Source organism: Balaenoptera physalus, assembly GCF_965194825.1.
Source record: "Balaenoptera physalus genome assembly, chromosome: 1".
NCBI classification, from domain to species: domain Eukaryota; kingdom Metazoa; phylum Chordata; class Mammalia; order Artiodactyla; family Balaenopteridae; genus Balaenoptera; species Balaenoptera physalus.
In genome coordinates this window covers 180,272,163-180,296,525 of record NC_138882.1, presented here as the reverse complement: position 1 = coordinate 180,296,525, position 24,363 = coordinate 180,272,163, and the positions used below count along the sequence as shown (strand labels likewise).

Sequence of the window (24,363 nt, the reverse complement as noted above, 5' to 3'; positions counted from 1 at the left end):
GTCTTGGTCTTGCAGCAGTGTATCTGCTCTTCTTTTCATCTCATATTACAACAAAGAGATACCCATATTCTTGCCCCGGTTTTCTACTTTCTTGATTAGTCAGTTTATCATGGTATAATTTGCAGAACACAATCACTGATCAAATCCATACTGCTGATAAAAAAAAAATATTTGGGTGAACATAGGATATCTGAAGCAAAAGCTCGTAAGAGACTTACTTCTCTTCAGGTTTACAGTTCCTAAATCCTTTTGTACGATTTTAAAAGAAAAATCCTAGGTGTGCAGAAGCTGCTAGATAATTATCTTTATGTCTTTGGACTACTACCTAGCCTGTAACAATGCCTTGCATAATATATTATATATTATATATATTCTGAATGTATATTATGCCTTACATAATATACATTCAGAAGCTGGCTGAATAAATGAAATAGAGCTACACCGTAGCCTTGCTTCTTGGTATGTAGTGACCACCACACCCACTAAACTGCACTTCCGTGAGGTCCACAGGTGGGACTTAGGACATCCCTTCCCCCATTTCAACTACAGAAACTCTACTTTTATTTACTTTATATATTCGGTTCCTGTCTAAAATTTAATTAAAGAAAGCAATACATTGTTAAAAGTTAGAAATATATTTTTTAATTCAGTAAAGTTCTGATTAGACATCTGCTAAAAAGGCAAAATAATCTACCGCAATTGGAAATGATACTGTCAAGCAGCATCTTCTACAATTTGCATTATGATAACTTAATAAAAATATAAATCTTACTGTAGATAATCAAAGAAGAAAGAATGAAGACATCTCAAAATTAGACTGGTCAAGTATTATTATGACTGACCATTAGAGAATCTAACTACAGGTAAAAGGAAGAAATAAATAAAAAGGTTTAAAAAGCCAGTACCATCTTCAAAGGAATACCACAAAAGAGACTATTTAAACTAAATCTTAGCTATGTGAGCAAATGGGGTCTCCGCTTGCTAACTAGCACCTCTACCATTTTGCATATGGAACTTAGTCTGCTTGTCCATGTAAGCGCCAAATAGTATCTTTTTACCAAAGCAGAACTGCCTTAAGTGGCAAGAAAAGTTCCAAAAAAGTAATCAAAAAAGTTCCAAAAAAGTAGCTAAGCAGGAGATAAGAATTTCCTTTCCAATAAGCATCTCCCAAAATGAAATATTAATATATCAAGATTCCGTGAAGGGCACATATTTTATGTCTCTAGTCAACTCCAATTTTTACTGTCCTGTTTTTCATTTGTTTATTACACTTTCAAAGAGATTCCAATTCCATGGTGAACAGTGAGCTACACTCAACTACCTTTAGTAGACAGTTTTTAAAAAGAAGTCTTCTGAGGCCATGATATTAAATGACTGTACCACACTATTTGAAATGCACCTACACAGTAATGTGCCCACGTACCTACCTATCTAATTTGCATCATAAAGTATTTAGATTCAAGTCCTGAAATTTCCAAGAGGATGGCTTGATGTTGTGGAAATGTTATTTATATACAGCAACTATTATGCTCAGAGTTGATACAGCATCTTGTAAGGAAAATTCCCAAGGATCTAAGCTTTATTTATAAACCACCTGACACAAAGAGCCTATCTGAAATTTCTGTCTAGTCTATCTTACTATTTAAGTAGCAGTGCACGCTTTGGGGAACTGTAGGAGAAGGGGCAGATTGACAGTTGGAGGTCTTCTCCTTTGTTTTCCAGAACCATCACAGCTTTAATGACTGCTCAGAAGTTGGCATCTAAGCAGTATCAACATCCAAGAAAGCTGACCTCGTGCTCCTCCACAGCTCTAGGTAAGGACACAGATCTTTGGATACTGGGACTAAAGAGACAGAAGACAGGGCATTTCTGTGGCTCCAGTGAAATGTGCCTCTCTGGACAATATGATCTATTTATAACTTAGGCTTCAGAAGCAATTGGGAAACTACGATCTACTTGCAAGAAGGCTCTTGGTAAATAATAACCAAGAGGCTATCTCTTTGTTTCCACCGTGCCAGGCCTCTGCATTTAGGAAAGAACAGGGGTCTTCATAGGGCTCTTGGTCTAAGGATGGTTAGGTCTAACTAAGTATCAAAAGCTGGGCCTGAAGCCGCTGCATTATCACAAGCTGCAGAGGAAGGAGGGACAGAGAGAGATGAAGTAGTTACCGAGACACAGAAGTGTTCATCTCATTTCTGGTCTAAATAAAAGGCTGTGGTTGTGGTTGTACTGCCAGCAGCGGCGACAGCACCACCATGAAAGTGTGGACACCATGTCTGGATGTGACACTTTTTCCTCAGGGAATCCCACAAAGAGAAATGAAAATGTGTGAGGTAGCTTAGAAACCAAGCTAGCACCTCACAAGTTCAATTAAGGCCAATGAAGCTAGAACACACTCCTTTGAGTGCTTTCCAGGTATGAATCAACTTCTGAGTACAGTTTGAAGAGAGACAGAAAATGGTAAATAGTAATCTAGCATTCTCATTTCCAAAACTTGCTGGTGAATATATCATAGTATCTGGTAAAAAGCAAATATTTATAAATTAATATAATAGGTATTACTGAAACTATAGTTTCAAGTTGGCTAGGGGCAAAACTCAATGTGTGAGGCTGTAAATACCCTCATTTGCTCTTATTATTTACACTGGCTGGTTACTGGAGTGAATCTCATATATCTCTTTTAAAACTGAAAAAACATCCTGGCTTTTAAAGGCCAACAACCATAGCAACTTTTGCCAAAGTTTCTTACTAATAAGTTAACTGGGTCAGATGGCCTTAATCTAGTCAAGTCACTGAATCGAGAGAAATCTAGCTCATTGCTGAAGGATAACTTCTTAATGATCCTAGGAACAAATATACATCTTCTGTGACCTTGAGGACAATGTCATCATTCCTTACAAAATCAAATGAATATTCCTAAGTACATTCGATCTTGGCATTTAATGGTTACACTATTCTAAGAGGTTGGCCATATTTGAAAGATATACAGTGATCACCAGCATTTAATTTACAAGAACACAAAAAAGATTGGCAAAAAAGACTTACAATGAGAAAAATAACTTAAATAGTGCAGAATTCTTACGACCATCCCACTCAACGAGCATATACCCCGAGTGAGTATGAGTTGTGAGATTTATCCCATCTGACATTTATCCTTCAGGAGGTCTTAGTTCCTTTTCTCTTAGAAAGTGGGTACCTGTCAGTCCTGGGTGTGGTTCTATGTTTACCTTTGCACAACATGGCTCCTAAAACAAAATTTTTTACCATATGCAATTTTCCCCTTAAATATTGATTTTAGAACATAAGCCTGGGCAAGATTCTGTGATTGTACCACAAAGAACCTGATCCATGCATTTGTGATGATCACAAAGATAATCAGAATCTGATCAAATAAGGATATAACACAAGTGACAGCCAGACTTCATCAAACCAGCCATCAAGAGAAATCATAATGAAACCAACTTGGAATAAGCTATATCATTAACAACTTGGGAGTTACATATGCTTCTATGGGGGTACAGTGAACAGACAAGCACTTCCTGTCCAAAATGAACCATGGTTTACTGAAAGAATAAGGCTTTTAGGTTTAAGTTAATTTTCCAGAATTTTTCTCACAAAGAAAAGCTTTTTCCTAGAGAACATGCAGGGGTTTACATATAAATGGGCTGATGAGCTCAGAGCTTCCCGGCAGTTAAGGGGGTCTCTGCTATCTTACCTACATCATAATATACGTCTAACAACTAGATACAGAAAATCAGAAAATAACCATTATGCCCTAGCACAATCTATACAATGCCATCATATCAACCAACATATTATCAATATAATATACATCAACATATTATGGTAGATACAGTTTTAATCTATGGAAACAGCTAAATACTTAAAAAGATATGTACTTTTAAAATTAAAGACTACTTAAGAGCCTAGTAACTGAATACCACTCTTGAGTAGGATACTGACCCTTTGAAAAAGTCCTGTTTGCTGAGTTTTTCTGATTGCACCAGCTGATACAGTAACTGGCCCATGTGATCCCTGGTGATCTGGCTCCTTTCCAGGGTGGACTCCACACCCATTCTCACAAACACATATAGCAGGCCCTGGGCATTCAGCTCTTCCACACACTGCATGGCTTCCTGTTCAAATAGCAAATAAAAGCTTACTCCAAAATATGGATAGAATTACCAGAGTGTAAAAATAAGTTTAAAATCTTTTACTTATGACAAAGTCAGTAAACAACTCTAAGAACAAGACAGTTTTCATATATATATATAGTTAAACATTAATATAGCTCAGTAAAATGCAGGCTAATATGGGCAATATTATTAGGCATATTTAAAAATAATAGTGCATCTTTATAAGGCTAATGTGTTTAGATTAACAATTTTATTAAAGATCACTCAAAGGACCAGAGGCAAAAATGTATTTTTCTACACAATATTTACCTATATTATGATCATTTTAAAACTGGAAATGGTATATTATGAAATAATATTTAAATATAAATTCAATGTCATGATTCAAAGGCCTTAATGTGGCAACTGAGGTAATTCTGTTTGGGTATGTAATATTTGCAAAATCTTCAATGAAAAATGTCTTCCTTCATAGTAAAGTTGACGTGGTTAGCTGAAGTATTAAAAACGTTTTAGGAAGATCTTGGGATGTGGGGCTTGTAAACTGGTCCTTACCATGGGATGATCTAGCTAGGTCAATATCTTTGATCTGGAGGATAAAAGCCTGGCAGCCAGGGTCACTGAATCACCAATACAGCAGTGTGCCTCCCTGCACTCAGCTACCTCAACTTTGTCTGAGTCCAAAATCCTTTGGTTCAACATCTGAAGAGAGTAGCTCTTCTGAGGGGGAAGATGCATGTGAGAAGGGCAGTCTCCTGACTGAAGAAGGGAGTAAGGCATATCTGGGTGTCTCACTGCTATTTTATTTCCCCTCTGCTACTTTATTTAATACCTCCCACATCAATTTTTTATCTAAAAAAATTTCAAACTATAGAGAAATTAAAGAATAATACAAGGTACACCTGTATACCTTTACTTCAATTTAGATTCATCAGTTGTTAGCTTTCTTTCTCTTCATATATCCAAGAAATTTAACATTCATACAATAATGTCAACAAAACTATCTAATATATAGTACATATTCGAATTTCCACAATTGTCCCCAAATGTCCAATATAACTTTTTTTTGTTGTTGCTCTAGGATCCAACTGAAACCCGACATCACATGTCATGATGTCTCTTCAGACTCCTTCTTTTTGGCCTTGCTGTGCGGCTTCAGGGATCTTAGTTCCCCAACCAGGGATTGAACCCAGGGCCCTAGCAGTGAAAGCTCCAAGTCCTAACCACTGGACCATCAGGGAATTCCAATTCCCGCTTTAGACTCCTTTAGCCTAGATCAGTCCTTTCTCTTTTTTGTCTTTTTATGACACTGGTACTTTTGAAACAACTGTCATGTAAAGCTGTTTCTTACATACACTTTTAACCAATCAATCTTTCTGTTTCCAGCCCCATCTGCACCTCACGCACATTCATGGTTTGCTCAGTAAATTACCATTCATCCTTCTAACTTCCAGAATGCTGCTGCCCTCTATTCCTTATGCTCTTTTTCCTTGTGGGTTTTTACCTCATTTTAAGCCTATCATCGTCATTAAAAGGCCTTTCCAGGAGAGAGTAAAAATGAATGCGAGTACTCAGTGCTCAGTACTAAACCTGAAGTGACTAAGTGTCTTCCAGTGAGTATTTAGTCACTGAATCTGCCTACCAGGCCAATTAACTACATCGTGGAACTTCTAATGAGAAGCTTCTAATTTCACAGCAGTTCATAATCTTACCCTTCTCCCTGATTTTCTAACGGTTTGATTCTTGTTTTTGAGCTCTCAGCTGAAATGACACCTCCTATAGTCCCTATGACCGCCCAATCACCAGCTATCATACCACCTAATTTTACTTCTCTGCACTATAACATTGTTTTCTTTTTGTAGTAGTTGTTTATTTATTTTTAGGGCAGCTTTGTCTGTATCTCCCACTAGAACATAAACTCCATAAAAGAAACATAAAAACAGACTATGTTGTTCACTACATATACTACAATATTTCCAGGAAGTACTCCTTAAAATGTGGCTGGCACATTTCAGGTACTCAATACATATATGTATCACATAGGCTAAAAACACAAGATGTGGAGTCAGACAAACGAAGGTTTGAACACTGGCTCTGCCACTTACTTACTATTGTATGAGTTTAGGGATGTAACTTAATCTCTCAGCTTTGACTTCCTATCATAGGGTTACTATGAGGATTGCATATAATATGTATATATTGATAGAAGCACTTGGCACATTGCCAAACAAAGGCTCAATAAATATTAATTTATATTAGCACCTATTAAAATATTAGGGAAAAAACTTCCTTAGAATGAGCTCTGTAAGCCTTTAGCGTGAACACTAATACCCTAAAGGTAATAAGAAAAAGTATAGTTTATGCTCTGAAGCTAGAAGCCTGGATTTGAATCCTGAGTCTACCACTTACCAGCAGTATGACCTAGAACAAGTTACTTTACATCTTTGCACCTCAGTTTCCTTATTGTAAAAATGGCTATCATAATAATATTAATGTCTGGATGGTATTATGAGGATTAAATAAACTAATACACATAAAATATGGAGTAGCACCTGGCACATAGTAAGTCCTCACTATGTTCGACATTATCACCTGGTTCTTATTGCCACTCAGCAGCAGAGCTGCCTTGTACAATGCATAATGACATTCATGAGTCATAACTGACTCTGTCCCTTCCGTAGTGCAGGCTTGGTCTAGGGCTAAAGAATCTTCAAAGGGTCCTCCTGTTGCACCTAACACCTAAGTGTTACGAAGGTCTTTTTCTTCCTAAACCTCCAGTTCATCACAGGGTCCTACTTTTCCTCTTTCAAAGTATTTGTTGCTCACTGACTTTGTATATCCTTTAAATTATTTCTAAAGACAATCTCTACTGCTTTCTTCCTTACTGTTTCTGTTTTTCATCTTTTCTTAGTCTTTCCATTTTCTTCTTTCGCATTTCCCTACTTCCACATAAGAAAAAAGCTGTGCTGCCAATTTGTAAGAATACTCCTCATTTTCCAGGAATCTAACAAATCACAGTATATGAAGTCAATTCTTTGGCTCATTCCAGCTAATGTTCACTTATTTTTGCTGCATTTCCAAGGGTTTCTGCAAAGTACTCCTCTCCAACTCGCTCATGAGCAAAACTTCTTCCTACTTCTTGTAAATTCTGGACAATTTCAGTAAGCTTTTGCCAAAGCAAAAGTAGTTAATGTATCCGACAAATATTTTAACAGATAAGCCTTTGCTGACTCCAGATCCCTAAACTAGGCCTCATTATATGATCTCTCCTAAGACCCTATAGGTCTACTACAGTTTAACTATTTACGGAATTTATCTGTTTATGATCTGTCTCTACCTTAAGACTATAGGGCACGTGAAGTCAGGCAGTATGTATAACTTATTCACTGCTATCTTAAAATGAAGATCAAGGAGAAGGTTAAGGTTAAAGAAGGGCAAATGGAAAGCCACATCTTGAAATGTTTCACTTAGGCTGTCTGACCCTGGCATATTACTTACTCTTTTGTGCCTCAGTTTTCCACTTACGAAATAAAGAAAAAGTAATGTCAGCTGTACTTTAAAGTTAATATGAGAATGATGATAAAATGATTGTAAATATAATGACAGGTAATATATAAGGAGCCAGGAATTCCTCATAATGATAATGTGTTGTTTTTTGTTCATCAATATCAAAGTCAATTTGGTTACTCCATAGTGGGAATGGATTGATGCCCGTTCTTCCTTCCTAACCATTGATCTTGTGATCTACAGTATCAATTTAAAAGAGAGTACTTGGCCGAAATGCATCAAAGTTGTGCAAACTGAACTGTGTAGGGCTTGGATTACTCACTCTAAGTCTCGTCAGTTCACAACAACTGATTTATACCAGAACCAAGTTCCTCTGTCTCTTGCCACAGGGCTTTCTGTGTTGTTGTTGCTTTCTTTTTTAAAAATTTCGTTTACCTTAAAATCATTAATGTGTAGAAATTCATCAATGATAGATTTGGACTTTCTCTCCATCTCCTCCTCTGACAAGGCAGGCTTGTCAGGGACTGGCGTTGTTGGAATTTCTGGTTTCATTACTAGTGAGGATAAAAAAAGTGAGAAAGTAAAAATGACAAAAATTATCATTAAAATGGGAGGATTATGGTTGACAATATTTATGTGTTGCTACATTGTTTTTTTAGTAAAGGCATTAAAATAGGTACAAATTTGACAAAGCAAGCTACCTAAAAGCAGAATACAGAAACATTTTTTTAGAGTAGATATGCACTAAGTAACTTCATAATCCACAACAGCTACAAGGTATAGGGATATGATAAATTTTTATAATTAGAGTTTTGTTCCTTTCTGTATTTTTTTTAAATTGAGGTACAGTTGATTTACAGTAGTACATTAGTTTCAGGTATACAACATAGTAATTCAACATTTTTCTAGATTATACTCCATTTCCTTTCTGTATTTTGATTCCTCTCCATTGCTTCTATGATGGAGAGCACATGAGGCCCACACAATTGTGCACAGAGCTGCAGCCACACCGGCCTTTGGCAGTTGCTTGAATACGCCATGGCTCCACCTACTAATACTTTGCTCACGGTGCTCCTCCTGTATGAAATCATCTTTCTGTCTCTCATCCGTCCCTCCCTGCAAACCTGTCTTAACTCCTCTTGGTCCTTCAGACCTGAGGGAAGCCTTCCCTAACATCCCTCTGTGTCAACTGTACTTAGCTCCTTTGTTAAGTACTCTCTTAGAACTATATTTCTTTCTTTCATAGCATTTTGCTCAGTTTGTATTTATATATCATCTTTCGTGAGGTTATTTGATAAAGTTCTTCCTGATCCAGCAGACTGAAGGCCAAGAGCAGGGATCGAGTACCCAGAAGTCACTAGGTGCTCAGGTGCATGTGGCAAATGAACAAATGGCCCAGACAATAAACATGCAGAGGGCAGCTGTGCTACATTATTCACTACACACAAGATTATGTTCACACCCTACTTGTTATGTTCTCAAAATAAACTAGCTCAGATTAGAAAGCCACATGTCCTTAAAACTAAAAGATCTGGGGTGGTGGTGGTGGGATGAATTGGGAGATTGGGATTAACATATATACACTAATATATATAAAATAGATAACTAATAAGAACCTGCTGTATAAAAAATAAATAAATAAAATTTTTAAAAAAACCACTAAATGATCTGAAGTCTTTATCAGTTGGGAGAAGACATTTCAATTTGCCTGTGAAATCCATTTAGAAACTACAGTTGGGAGACACGATTTAAATAGCGAAACAAAATTGAAAGCTCGGAAAATGTTGTAAAACAACCAGTATTACTTCAGGATTAAGATTTAAAACTATTTTTCATCACTGTCATTATCATCAAGACATCTAATACCTTTTGCAAACTTTGTATTTATTAGGTAATGTCCTAAGTATTTACATGTATTAACCTCACTTTTAATCTCCACAACTCTACAGGGTTAGTACACTTATTATCCCCATATGACAGATGAGGACACTGAAACACAGATAGGTTAAATACATGAGGCAGTTTTTAGAGCACCATCTGAGTTGGTCCTCTAAGCACATACATGCTCAACATGTACAAAAACCACAGAGGTTCCAAGATGAAGGTAACTAAAGATAATCTGATACTTTCTCTTTGGTTTGCCCTGTCGTGGCTAAAGAGTGTCAGAATTTTCATACATTTGAGGGGCTGTACAAAGGACAGGCACTCTAATGCACACTGGGGTATAATTTAGGGAACTTCTAAGAAATTCACTGCTTAATATACAGCAAGAGGACCTCATCATCATCACTTTTAATAGTGAAAGGGGAAAATTTACAAATTGCTGAACAAAGGGATATCTGGGGAATGAGAACTATGTTATAAGATTATGAAGATACCCTTTAACTTTTAAGGCACTGGCGTGTGTGCTGTTATCATGTATTGATTCTGAAATCTACTCAGGCACAAAGTCTCCTTTGCATTTTTTCCCTTCCAAATTTAAGGGCCCAATCTTCACCTGTACCTGTTCATATAAAGCCTCTCACCTGACTCCCTGATTCTGCTTCGCTCAGCCTCGGTGCTGTTCCTGTCCACATCCATGCCTCCTGTAAGCTGCTTCACAGTCTCCAGCATCTCTCTCCGTTGCTCTTCTTGAGACTGATTGTCTAACAGGTCTTTACTGCTGCTGCCCCTCATGAAAGTGTTCGGACGAGCTGCTGCAGATGGAAGGGGCTTGTCATTCTTCTCCCTGCCCATGCTTCCGCGACTTAAAAGACAAAACAACAATTTTCAAACTAAAGACCACCCCATCCACTCTGTATTCAAACTATAAAATAACACTAAGACTTTCTAAAAGTATGCAGAAGAATTTTTCACAGATAACTTTAGATGTGTGAGGCAACAATTATATTTCAAAGTATAATTATTTATATAAACAAGTAAAATCATGCTTTAAAGAGAATATTAAGATGTGTTCGACTTTTTTTCTTAAATGTTAAAGGGATACCACTTGAAAATTTTAAATGCCAATGGCAATTCCTTATTTAAATTAAAAATAATCTTTTAAGAAAAAAGAAGACAGTAATGAATGTATGAGCTAAATGAGTGAAAGGGAAACAGAGTACCAAAAGAACGTGGTATCACAATCTTAAAAACTTTCAATGATACTTTATTTATTCAGAAACTTCAAATACATGGAAAATATTTGAGAACCAAGTAGTAGAAACAGTTTTTGAATAGCCAAAATCGCATACTTCGTTCATTTTAAGAGAGAATCTTCCTATCTTCCTACTCTTTTTTCAGACAATTCTAACCAGCTGGGCAAATAGGTCCTTGGCCCAGGGCAGATCAGAAACAGAGAATTTAAAAGTAGAAAAGAGGGACGACCTAGAGGAATGACAATGGTCTAACCACTATGAAAGAACATACACAGTACTCAAAAAGCAGGGCCATCAGGGGAAATCTGTGGCAGGGCAAAGAGCCACAAACACCTCAATAGCACAGCCGATGATCAGTGGCAATCTATGTCATCGTTAAAAAGTTGACCTGTGCTATATTTTGTTTCAAAAGCCAAGAGAATAGTAATGCAGCTTAGAAAATCTACCTAGTTATACTGATTATAATAAAAAACAAAAATTTGAGAGTTTAAAGAAACTCAGCTCTAAAAGTGTTTACATGAAAAAATTTTATTCTCTGTCACTATATTACAGGTCCCCATCCACTCTCTGTAAACTAGTTAATGGAACACTTGACTGTATAAATCCTACAAAAATGAAAGTAGAAAGACAGTAGAATATAGAGAGTTGTGAAAAATAAAAGACAATCTCAAATATAACTCCAAGGACAGTGTGACAGAGAAATATATGGGTGGGCTGTTATGCCCTTTAACTCACAGCTTGAGAGTGCTAGGTTAATCTAGAGCATCCTGAGGCATTACCTTGGAGAGCCCTACACAAGCCTCCATGGCTCTTTGGGTGGGCCTGGCTTTCTTAGTAGAGCAAAGTATTAGATATTTGTCAGATAACTTGCCCTTCCCTTCCACCTCATCCTAAATCTATAATTTCCTTATCTTGGAGAAAATCAACTTTAGGGATGAAAGGAATCTATCCATAGGGATTATCATCATAATCTCTGTGTGTGTGTGTGTGTGTGTGTGTGTGTGTGTGTGTGTGTGTTGGGGGGGGAGAGAGAGACAGACAGAAACAGTCTGACAAGCAGGTCAGTCTTGAGTTAATGTGCAGACTGAGCTTCTTACCTAGTTAAGGTCCGTCGGGAATCAAACTCTAAAGGCGTGGATGATGTAGACCCTGAGGGTGCTGGAGGTTGCAAAGCAGAGAATCTGTTTAAACTGGAAGCACTTGACCTTAAGGCATCTATAGGTATTGAGAAGTGAGAAAAAAATACAAAGCACATGACTAAAATGCAGCTTCTAATTGATCTGCCTCCCTGGGGTGGGGCCTGAGACTAGGCACTTCTAACCAGCCTAACGAGGTGTTACCAATCTCCTGGTCCACAGACCACACTCTCAGAAGCACAGTGTTAGAGGGATCTTGTATGCAAAAAAGGATTTAGGAATCTTTGTTCATTACAACCATTTGCTCCTTTAAAAATATAATTAAATTATCCTAAGTAGGGCATGGGAATGGTAAATAGAGGAAGGAAGGAGGCAAGCAAAAGCAAAACAAAATATTTCACTTAAAAAAGCTAACTAACATAAATGCTGTGATGTCATTTACATAAAATTATGGATGTGAGTTTAAGTGAACAATTTCTTTTCTAATTTAAAAGAAAAAAGGTCAAAATTACGTAGTAGAAGGGAAATACGGGAAGGAGGTTAACAATGAAGTTTACATTTTTTCCATTGGTCTTTCTTTAGCTTTTAAGATGTGTTTGTAATGATCCAAATATTTCAGTCCTAAAGCCAAATCTCTCAAAATCTACTTTTGACAAAGATTTTGAAAAATATTTTAATCTAATTCTTTTTTCTTTTACAACTACCTGAAATTAAATGCTTCTGGGTAATAATATTATTTTTCTCAGCAATATGAGTTTCCCTTTTTAACTTGGAGTCCCAGTAATTTTTCTAATTATATTGAATTTGTGAAAAATAACAACAGCAACAAAGGAATCAAATAGATTAAAGTTTTAAATAACCTAACTGAATTTAAAAAAAAAGTTTTTAAATATTCAAAATACCTAAGGATCCTTACTGAGGAGGAAACGCTCAAATTATGTTAGAGTGGGACACCAATAAATCCAGTCACGATTAGTCTATAGATATTTTCCTAAAATTATTTATGAAATGACTGCAGAAAGCATTGTAAGGTGAATGCTAATAGACCACATGCAGGTTCCCAAGAAGGGACACTCCATACTTACCAGTCTCACTTGCCTTTGCTCCACCACTGCTGCCTTTTCCCCAACTGCCCAGCTGTGCTTTAGGTACCAGCTGAATTTTCTCATCAATTGTGGGCTGTAACATAAGTGACCACAAGTCAACAATAGGAAATATTTTAGAAGAACAGTTTACCTTTTTTTTTCCATGAAATAAAACCAATTTCAGCAACAAAATTTTGCCTGGAATGCCCACATAAGAAACATAAATGGGAGCTGTTCACATTAAACTGGGATTCCCATCGCCCCTGAAGGACTCACTGGAATCCAGCTTCCGCAAAATACAGTTAGAAACCACTGGTCTGGAGAATGCATTCAGATCCTCTAAGACGGCATGCCAATCTGCTAAACATAAGTAGTTTCTAGTGATTCCCCTCTTACAATAATGCCCAGGGATTTAAAAAACGGAAAAAAAAAAAAAAAAAGGAGTACACAAATACTACAAAATTAACTCATTAATCTCTTCAAGTGACTGTCAGAAAACAGGTTGAAAGACACAAAGATTTCACATTTTAGCAAAGCCTAAAATAGGGTGGGGCAGGGAAGGAGAGGTGGAATAGGAGCATTCAATAAAGAGGACTAAGACAAAAGAGAATGAAATGTTAAGACAGGGAGTTAAGGTGCCTGATATCTCTCAGGTTTAACCCTCCCAGCACAACTTCAGTATAAATGAATACAAGTTACTCATAAAATGCACACTGCAACACAAAAGCTGTAAAGCAGTGCCTTGTAACAAAGGTATTACTATATTCTGACAGTACTGTTTGCTATATGACAGTTAACAGCTAACAGTGAATTTGCTTAATGGTTTTGAACTTTTAATGAGATGTTTATATAGAGTACCTACAGTATAACTACCTGAATATATACATTTATTCTTTTTAATTTATATATTTTTCAAAATATTAAGGAAATAATGTTGTAGGCTTATCATAGTGCCCATGCACAGAAACAATATTGTAAAACACAGACAAATGATTTTGGTTAAAACTGTCTCTTGCTGGAAATGGAAGTGGATGGGAATCAAGTTGTATTCAGAAATGGAATTCCTTCTGAGACATAAACAACTGGAAGAATGTACCAGAATCTTAGAGAACAGGATCCCAGCTGATACATCAAAAGAGACCCAGAGAGGGACTGTTCTATCCTGAAGCAATGCCTTGACAAGACCATAAAGATGCAAACAACATAGCCCATCTTCTTCCATTTGATATTTTCAGCATTAGCTTTAGGTTGTCTTTATCCTACTGGCAGGTTGCCAATTTTCAGAACTATGGAAAGTATATTACCAGTAAGGATCAAACTACACTTGCAAGTGATTTGCAAAACTCACTGGGCTGTAGAAGTTTCCACTTTTACAAAATGTAATTCTACTTTCTCTATCTTTTCAAAGGTTCTTCATTCTACTTATAGTGATCAACTTCCACTGCTGAAAACATCTGCTAGGAGAAAATTCTTTCCTCTTACTGCCCATGGATTCTCAAGAGAAGGAAAGAGAATACATTAAATCTTTATCACAGAATAATTTCTGGTAGGTCTTCTGTGATTTCTTTTATGCCTTGGATATAGCAAACCATTCATTCCTTTCATGATTAGACTTAGACAGGTACCTGCTTCTTTCTCAGAGCTAAGAATACACTGTATAAAAGCTTGCAATTAACTATGGCTTCTCAAGAATTTTTGTTATCATCTCTCTTATACTAAGCATCTCATACCTTTAAGAATTAACCTAGTCACTTAGTAAGCCTTAGTAAACCTAATTAACCTAGTCCTCCTTAATAAACACTCATAGAAATAAAAGGACTAATGCCAGGACAAGTAGGTAAGAATACACTTACTGATGATGCTGACCTGTAGAAATGCATCTGCATTAAAAACCACCACCCCATAAAATCTGCAATATGGCTATTTTATATGAGAAATAAGTTTGAGAGCCATGTTCTGGGGCTGTTTGAAGTTGTGTTTAAATGTCACACTCACCTTAGTGATTTTCAGGAATTTTGAGGGGTCCAGTACCCGACTATTCTTGGCCCCTTGAACAGTGTTCCACCCACCTTCGTCCACTCTCTGGACACCTGCAGGGAAAACAGAGTGAGCCGCTCTCTCATCTGTCTCAAATCAGTTTGACAATGAAAGGGCAAGCAATATTTTCAACTCAGCAGCTCCAATCAAAACCCAGGAAAAAGACAAAAGAAATTGTAAAAGCATTGCTGACAGTCTCTTTACTACCCACAACATGAAAGTATCAAGTAGAAGTACTTTGCTTGTATCCATCTCCCATGAAACATTACTGACCTAGAAGAAACCAACTGATACAAATGAATAGGGATTTACTGCTAGACAAGGGAGGGCCAAATCTAATGTTTATAGAGTTAATGATGAGAACACTTTGGGAGAGATCAGATGGAAATAATTTATTGCAAAGTTTATTTCACTTAATGGTGTCATATGACACACTATGCTTCAATCATCCCCCCAAAACCTGCTTCTCCAAACTTTCAGCCGCTGAGGCAGAAAACCTTGATTCCTCTTTCTCTCACTCGTCACACCTAATCTGTCAGCAAATCTTGTCAGTTCAACCTTTTCAATGTATTCAGCATCTAGCCCCTTCTTTTTTTTTTTCTTTTTTTAGAGTAACAGACCAACCAAGATGAACCACACCCTTTTTTTTAAAGGGAACGCTATTTATTTATTTAGGCTGTGTTGGGTCTTAGTTTCTGTGTGACCGCTTTCTCTAGTTGCGGCAAGTGGGGGCCACTCTTCATCGCGGTGCGCGGGCCTCTCACTGTCGCGGCCTCTCTTGTTGCGGAGCACAGGCTCCAGACGCGCAGGCTCAGTAGTTGTGGCTCACGGGTCTAGTTGCTCTGCGGCATGTGGGATCTTCCCAGACCAGGGCTCGAACCCGTGTCCCCTGCATTGGCAGGCAGATTCTCAACCACTGCGCCACCAGGGAAGCCCTGGTCCCTTCTCATCACTACCAACACTACAAATTTGGTTTAAGCCAGCAACACTCCTCGACTGGTATAAAAACATCGTCACTGGCTTCCCTGCTTTCACCCTCACCTGTTTTCATCATGGCAGCCAGTGTGACCCTAGTAAAGTGTGAGTTAGGTCCTGTCACTTCTCTGCTCAAAACACTTCTGTTATCTATTTCACTCTGAGAAAAAGATGGGTTCCTTATAAATGGCCTACAAACTCTAAATAATCTGGCCCCCTGCCTCTCGGACTCAATGTCCTACCGCTCTCCCCCTGTGCCCTTTGCTCTAGCCACACTGGCCTCCTTGCTGATCCTTGAAAAGGCTGCTTCAGGGCCTTTGTACTTATTATTCCCTTTGCCTAAACCTTCTTCCCCAGATATCCACATGACTCATTACTTCATTCAGTCTTTGCTCAAACACCACCAACTTTTAATAGGCTGCCCAACCTCCCTATTTAAAACTGTAACCTCTATTCATCAAACCTTGCACTCCTACCCCCTCCCTCTCTGTTTTAGCTTTTCTATAGAACATATCTATCTGGCAAAACTGTATATTTATGTATTTGTTCCCCACCCCACCTCCCACTCCCCGTAAGATGTAAGCTGCATGAGGTAAGGGACTTCGTCTCTCCTGTTAAGTGACAAGCACTCAATAAATATTTATTGAATAAATGAATGAAAGACCACCAAACTGTCTATCCAAAAGCTTTTCCAATCCTCACATACTTCTTGATTTTCTCTTTGCTAAATGGTATTAATGATCATGAACAGGCTAGCTTATTCCTTGTTCTTGTGAAATGGAAAAGCATACTTTCTTCCCTGGAGGATTCATCTCTCAGAACTTCACTATGAGCTATACAGTGTCTGTGATAAATAAGGGCTAATGGTTATTGAGTATTTACTAGGTGGCAGTTGCTATGCTGAACACTTTACCTATATTAGCTCATTTCATCCTCACACAAATCCTAGGTACTATTATGTGATCAATTTTACAGATTAAGTGACTTGTGCAAGGTCATACAGCTAGGATGCAGGAGAGCTGAAATTCACACCAAGATAGCTTGGCTCCAGAGTCTATGCTCTCAATCTCTATACTAATATGACCCAGTCACTTAACTGATCACTTAACTGTACAGTGGACAAAATGAGCATTCTCATTTTGATGTCATCTTAGAAGAAACAGGCTTAAAAAAAAAAGATCATTTCCTTTCTGAAAAAGTTTTCCTCTTCCAATGTTCCTAAACTTAGTCAATAGACTTTCTATTTTCTCAGGTGTAAAATGCCTTCTATTTCATCTTTCATCTTACCTTCCTCCACATAGGATTTCAGGCAACAGCAACATTTCTGAGTTCAGTGTAGCCCTTGATTCATCATGTGAAGAGCAACAGACTCATTTTATTTATGTATCTCTAGCATGACATTACTCCTTTGGCTCAAAAACACACAATGGCTCCTTAATGTCAAATCAAGCCGAAAGTTCCTAATCTGGCTCCATTCTTCTGGGCAAACATTTTTCCATTCCTTCTGAACACTTAAATTTTACTCTTATCAGGCTTATTGATTCCTCTTTACAGTATATGTTTATTTTAATTTCATGACTAAAATTTTTCCTTCCCTTCCAAATATCATCCATCCACCAATACCCAGTTCAAGTGCCCCTTCCTCAAATAAGGATTTCCTTCAGGTTTCTACCTCTCCTCTTCTGAATTTTAACAGCCTTAGTGGAGAATACATTTCATAATTGATAGTATCTTCCATTTGCTTGAAAATGTCCCCTTTATTAGTTTTGGCTTTCCAGATAAACTGAAAGCTTTTAGAGGGAAGGAGCTATATCTTCTACTTCTTTTTACATCTCTCACCAATACTGAGTATACAGAAGATGCTCAATAAAGTCTTGATGATTACTGCCTTTGAAGTAGTCAAAGAAATCATGTTTAGTTCCTGTATTCTCCGCTTTCACTCAACAACCAGTCTCCAGGTGAAGCTGCTTCACTTACCAATCACCACTCCATTCTTTGGGTTAGTCTTTCTGCTCTCATTTCATATTTAAAAATAGAATTCTTAAACATCTATCTCTCAAAACTCCCAAGTTCTCTAACGCCTGGTGGACTCCACCCCTCACCTGGTCTTCTCTTCTCTTTGGTCATGAGTTGCTGGACCTTCCTCTGTTCTTCTTGTTCTTCTATTTTAGCTTCTTTGTGAATCTGTTCAATAGTTTTAGGCCCTTGATCTGCTCTTCGAGATACCCAATTACACTATAAAAGGAGAAAATGAAGTTATCAGCCAGATAACTAAAAATACAAAGGAAAATAAAAATACAAAGGAAAATTTTGAAAATCTGTTTTATACTTTCACTGCTGGAAAAGTATAAAATACATATAAAATCTGGTACTATGGCAGTTTTTCATTACAGCCAAATAATTAAATTTTTCTCAATCAACCCTGAGCTACTGTATACTGAGCATTCCAATAGCTGATGGATAAAGACAGAGTGAAAGACTGGCCCAACTATCTATCTATCTATCTATCTATCTATCATCTATCTGTCTATCTATCTATCTATCTTCCTTCCTACCTACCTACCTACCTACCTATCTATCTATGCATTTTATCGTTTTGTATTTTTTGAAAGGAGCGAGAAGGGGAATCAACAAAGATCAGGATTCTTTGGACTTGACTTAGTCTGGTATATTGCTGCTCAGTTCATAGCACACTCCACTGGGGCTCTAAATCGAGGATGACTAGCATTTTTCTTCCTCCCATATCAAGGTTCTGGTGTCTACACAAAATGCCACACCACTCTAAGCTTTGGTTATCCTCTCTACTAAGGACAAAACAAGTTGTCTCCTTATAGTTACACTTCTCCCTTTACTTCCCTTCGCAACTATAGTCTCAACATCGGATACCAACATGAGTGACTGAAGGAACAGGTGGAGAAGTTTTTAACATTTATATTAGCTTGAGGCAAGAATGGCAAAAAGGTTTAAATCAGCATTCAAAATTCTGATCAACTGGTAGTGGCTTTGTTAATAAGAAGGATCCTGAGGTCACATCTCGGCTTAGGAAGATAAGGAATCGCCATCAATACTATCTGGTCTGGGTGCAGGGCAGGGAAGAGGGGGGACCTATATTCACTTTCTCTAGCTTAGGGTCAGCTGCAGTATATTCCCTGTAGGAGTTAAAATAGGAAAAGGGAAAAGAGGTGGTAGTGGTAAAAACTATACCTGGTATAAGAAAGGAGAAAAAAAAAAAAGCAGCAGAACAAGAGGGTATACAGTAAGAAAAACAGAGAGGAAAACATCAACATCTCTTTTGAGCTGGGTACAATACATAATTACCTCAGTGAATCTTCGTAACATATCTGCAAAGTAGGCAACATCACCATTTCAGAGGCTAAAATGTAAGGCTTAGGGAAGTTAAATATATTCATTTTGAACATGAGCCTTCCTGATTATTTAGCATGCTAAGACTAAATTTAAATGACCACAGTTTGAACTCAGAATGGCTGATTTCAAAACTGCAATGTGGTTTGAAAATCAGAATAAAGAAAAGAAACAAGTAACAGACAGGTAGGTGTATATGCCCTTTGTCCTTTCACATAACTCCCTCACGAAAGTTTGTCAGTTCAAGTTCTGAGAGTCAGGCAGCAAAAGCATTAAATTATTACACATGTAAATCTTAGGACATCCTCCCCAAGCCAACTCCTGAAAAGAGACTGTAGTGGTAGGCTTATTTTTCTACTTACCAGCCTTAGGTCTATCACATCCTGAAGCATGAATCGAATCCTAGATGAGGTTTTTCTTTCTTTCACAATTTTCTCCATCTGATTAAAATACTGGTCCATACGTGGCTGCAGGATACAAAATCATTAGTATTCCTGGCTGAGGAATTCAAATGTGGTTTTACCATGTAGAATTTTAAGCGGTCTATAAACACAACTTATAGCCAAAAGGCCATGTGGTAGAATTTTTAATTGAACATGACACCCAAAATAAAGGCTACATATTCCAGGCAGCTGGTCACAGCCACAGGCCAACAAAATATAAATGAAAATGTCATACTGCAGCTCCTTGGAACCTTAAGAGAGGGGTGGCTGTGTCCTTTGCCACTTTCCAACCTTCTTGGCTATCAGATCAGTAAGGACAAGGGCTACACCTTAGTGATGACAAAATGTTAAGCTGGAGGAATTGAAATTTCTTATCATCGCTTAGCCACCAGGCCAGCCTCAGACTTCTTACCCCTGAACTTCATTTACATGGGTGAGAAATTAACCTCAGTCTTGTATAACACACTGATATTTGGGGTTTTCTGTCATAGCCAAACATAATCCTAGCTGATTCTGATGTTATGAAACATTTCTAACATTATTTCTTTGATGCATTTCTAATTTCCCTACCCGTTATTTGGAAAGTACCACGTTATATTTGAATTATAATACTTTTAATGATTTCTTATATTATGGTTAGATAGCTCTGTCGCTAATGTTCTATTTAATTAGAACATAAACTTGAGAAAGCTATCGGGTCTTCTTTGTTTCTGTCTTACCCTCAGTCCTGGCCCTTAGTAGCTTTTCTCTCCAAAATTTCTGTCCACAATTTGCTATACATACACATACAAATGACCTGTGAAACAGTCATGCAGAAAAAGGACAAGGGACAAATAATCTCAATTCATGAACTGGCTTTTATGTAATTTGGGACCTTCTTCACTTCTGACTTTAATGAAAATGTGGTAAGGAGCATGATTGCCCAACAATGACAATGAGAAGGACAGAAGAAGAAAAACAAGCAGCCTAGACTGCTGGGGCAAGATGGACACTTGTGTTCACAGCCTACTTCTTCCGCAATTGACAAAGAGTCCCTGCCGGAGGTTTCTGAGATTTGGGGTTTTTACCTTTGCTTTCTCAAAGTCCAGGTCTTTGCCAATTGTGGTGAGTAGGCGACACAGGCACTCGAGGGATTCTTCATCATGGTTCTTTAGCAGCTTCACCACACAGTCATGCATGATGGCTTCAGTCAGCATTTTGAGTTTAAAGAGTTCGCCAATGAACTTGATGTTACCAATGGATCTCCGCCGGGCTTTATCCTTAGCTTCTTCTAGTTCATCATGAAGCCTTGTCCTCTCCTCCGGCTATTGTGTAAGGAAGAATAACAGAATCTTGATGATGAAAATGGTACTGCATAACAGATGCTAAAAACATACGCTTGACTGGTGCTGCTTGTGTGCTTGTTCAGGGCAGACCTGGTACCTCTTTTGTGAAGCGGCAGCTGAGGAGACTCCAGTGCTCACCATGGCTGATGAAAAGCCCAAGGAAAGAATCAAGACGGAGAACAATGATTGTATTAATTTGAAGGTGCCAGGGCAGGATGGTTCCGTGGTGCAGTTTAATATTAACAGGCATACACCATTTAGTAAAATAATGAAAGCCTACTGTGAACGACAGGGTTTGTCAATGAGGCAGATCAGGTTCCGATTTGATGGGCAGCCAATCAATGAAACAGACACACCTGCACAGTTGGAGGTGTAGGATGAAGATGCAATTGATGTGTTCCAACAGCAGACAGGAGGTGTCTACTAAAGAGGGAACCTGCTACTTTACTCCAGAATTCTGTTCCTCCAGACCAAGAAGATGTTCTCAATCAGAAAACCGCAATTTGGTTCCACCACAGCCTGACTATTACAGTATAGTTTCTCTATTCTTTCATTTTCCCCTTCCCCATTCCTTTATCGTACATAAAGTAACTGGTGTATGTGCACAAGCATATTGCATTTTTTTTAAACTAAATGGCCAATGGTATGTTTTGATTGACATCAAATGGAGATGGGATGGGGAAAAATACTGGTTCTGTGAAAATACCCCCTTTTCTCCATTAGTAGCATGCTCATTCAGCTCTTATCTTTATATTCCAGTAAGTTATTTTGCTCTCACTATTTAACAAAAAAAGAACAACATAAAAACTCTTGCATACCTTGTTCGATTGGAGAATTTTAATGTTTTTCATGTATCATTGTAAAACCTAGGACAATTTTATAACTTTTTTGTACGTAGCTGTTACATGTAAGGCAACCTGTCTTTAAGTAGGGATAAATTACTCTAAAAGAAATGAATCCTAGATAGTTTTCCCTTCAAGTCAAGCGTCTTGTTGTTTAAATAAACTTCTTGTTTTAAAAAAAAAATACACTTGGATTCATGGTCCTCACCCTTTCTAGGGGTCAGGGATACCCTTTGATATTTTGACAGTAACTACAGACCTACTCAGAAAACAAAACTATACCATAAGTGTGCATCCATTTCAGGAGATTTCTGGAATTTAGTGACCTTTCTGAAGTCTAGGTTCTGAATCCTTATCTTAGAAGGTTGAGTTGCTCTTACATGTGGCACTAAAAGGAATAAAGCATTCCTCTAAACACCAATACAGTATATCTCCACGTGAAGAAAAGGCCACAAGCACCTACTGAAGTAGTAGGAAGATATTGTAGCCAGCTTCCTGAAAATTCTATTTGATGATACTCGAAGTACACAAGCACTGTCTTTCTGTGAAAATACTTACAGCACTGGCAGCCTCGAGTTCTTTCTGCTTCTTCTCAAAGACATCATCATCGGCTTTATCTTTTTCAAACTCCTTCTGGCAACGGTTCAGTAGTAGCTTCCGGAAATTCACTGTGTTACCAGGCTTGTCCGCCATGGGCACTTTCAGCTGCATCCAGATGGGAAAATGCAAAAGCGGCAAAATTACTGAAAGAAATTTAATGATTTTCTCAAAATATCTATTTTCTTTATTGTGCAAAATAACGCTGACCGAACCACAGGTAAGCATTCTACAAGATATATACAATTTAGCTTAAGGCATTTAATGTTTCAATGGTTAAGATGTTTTAAGTTTTATACAGAAAAGATACACATTCCTCTCATATAAATGTACTGTATCCTCTCTGACTGGTTGTGCCTCTAGCTGACTGAAATCCTTGTAATATTACTATAATCGTGATTCTGCACTCCTCTAGACCTTTTTAACTCTGAAGGGTTATTACTTTTGTTTTTCCTCCTACTACTGTAGGTACTTTGGTTTAAAGGAACAAATAAAAATGAAATAAAGCAGGGGAGAATTTCATGGCCATAGGAAAACTGTTAGAGGTGAGATCCTTATTCTAGAAAAAAGCAGAAGTGCGGGGACACATTTGAGGATTTTTGAGATATCTTTTCCTAAGGGGAATGTCACAACACTGTAATACTAGTATTTACTTTGACTATCAATATAGTATGTTTATTATTATTATTATTTTTTTTGATAAATTTATTTACTTTATTTATTTTTGGCTGCATTGGGTCTTCATTGCTGCACGTGGGCTTTCTCTAGTTGCGGCGAGCGGGGGCTACTCTTTGTCACCGTGCACGGGCTTCTCACTGCAGTGGCTTCTTTTGTTGCGGAGCTCAGGCTCTAGGCACGCAGGCTACAGTAGTTGTGGCTTGCAGGCTCAGCAGTTGTGGCTCGAGGGCTCTAGGGCGCAGGCTCAATAGTTGTGGCGCACGGGCTTAGTTGCTCTGTGCCATGTGGGATCTTCCTGGACCCGGGCTTGAACCCGTGTGCCCTACATTGGCAGGCAGATCTTAACCACTGCGCCACTAGGGAAGTCCCTGTTTATTATTTCTTGTGTGTCAAAAGAAAATACTAATTCTCTAAAAGTTCAGTCTAATAAATGCCCACCTTAGAAACATTCTTTTGATATACAGAAAGACTCAGGGTGGAGGGGAGGCGCCTCTTGCAGGCAAGATGCCTACAAGATTTCCATTCAAATCCAATGACAATTGCTTTCTAGTAACTGCAGTAGCTCACACCTTCAAGGTTACTTGTAACCAAACACAGAGACATTCTTATTTAGAATATAAAGAAAGTGGACCGGTACAGTGATTGACTAAAATATTCTATTTTACAGACAAAATCCCCTGAGTACCATTTTGAACAGTCATTGCTTCACATGGCAAAATGGTTTTTCTAGAATCACAGTGGCTCCCAAAGTTCTGAAATGCATGGTCTTCACCCTAGATTTAGTGGGAGAAATTGGTAAAAAATGGGACGTGTTGTATTCATACTCACAAAAGAGTTATCAACCAGAATGGACTTGGACAACTACTGATCAAGGCTGAATGGCTAGAAACTTGAGGACTGAGGACTATGATGCTATAGTACAATATATTTGTGCCAGAACTGATGGCACACTCTCCAATATATTCCCAATGGATATGAAAGACCATTCAACAAGTCCAGTTCTTACCAACCTAGGGTCAAGTGTTTCATTATACTTTCTTTTCAGCAAGAAACATTAACTTAGAAAGCGGAGAAGATGATCAAATACTTTTTAGACAACCATAGA

General features: G+C 37.8%; 1 protein-coding gene and 1 pseudogene across 25 annotated transcripts in view; one reads left to right on the top strand and one right to left on the bottom strand.

The window, feature by feature from the left end:
* The window catches only part of EIF4G3 (eukaryotic translation initiation factor 4 gamma 3), a 367,587-nt gene that overhangs the window by 29,897 nt on the left and 313,327 nt on the right, over window positions 1-24,363 (bottom strand). For all 24 annotated transcript variants that reach the window (XM_082448361.1, XM_082448380.1, XM_082448372.1 and 21 more), the window contains 10 exons: window positions 22,542-22,688; window positions 20,884-21,120; window positions 19,736-19,840; window positions 18,113-18,245; window positions 14,994-15,088; window positions 12,999-13,092; window positions 11,875-11,992; window positions 10,166-10,386; window positions 8,076-8,194; window positions 3,964-4,136 (listed from right to left, as the gene is read on the bottom strand). In XM_082448361.1, coding sequence (XP_082304487.1) covers window positions 3,964-4,136; window positions 8,076-8,194; window positions 10,166-10,386; window positions 11,875-11,992; window positions 12,999-13,092; window positions 14,994-15,088; window positions 18,113-18,245; window positions 19,736-19,840; window positions 20,884-21,120; window positions 22,542-22,688 — 1,442 coding nt within the window. The remainder of the gene's footprint in view (window positions 1-3,963; window positions 4,137-8,075; window positions 8,195-10,165; window positions 10,387-11,874; window positions 11,993-12,998; window positions 13,093-14,993; window positions 15,089-18,112; window positions 18,246-19,735; window positions 19,841-20,883; window positions 21,121-22,541; window positions 22,689-24,363) is intronic.
* LOC309655012 (small ubiquitin-related modifier 2 pseudogene) lies at window positions 21,128-22,167 on the top strand (annotated as a pseudogene). The gene has a single exon. The product of its transcript is annotated as a small ubiquitin-related modifier 2 pseudogene (transcript).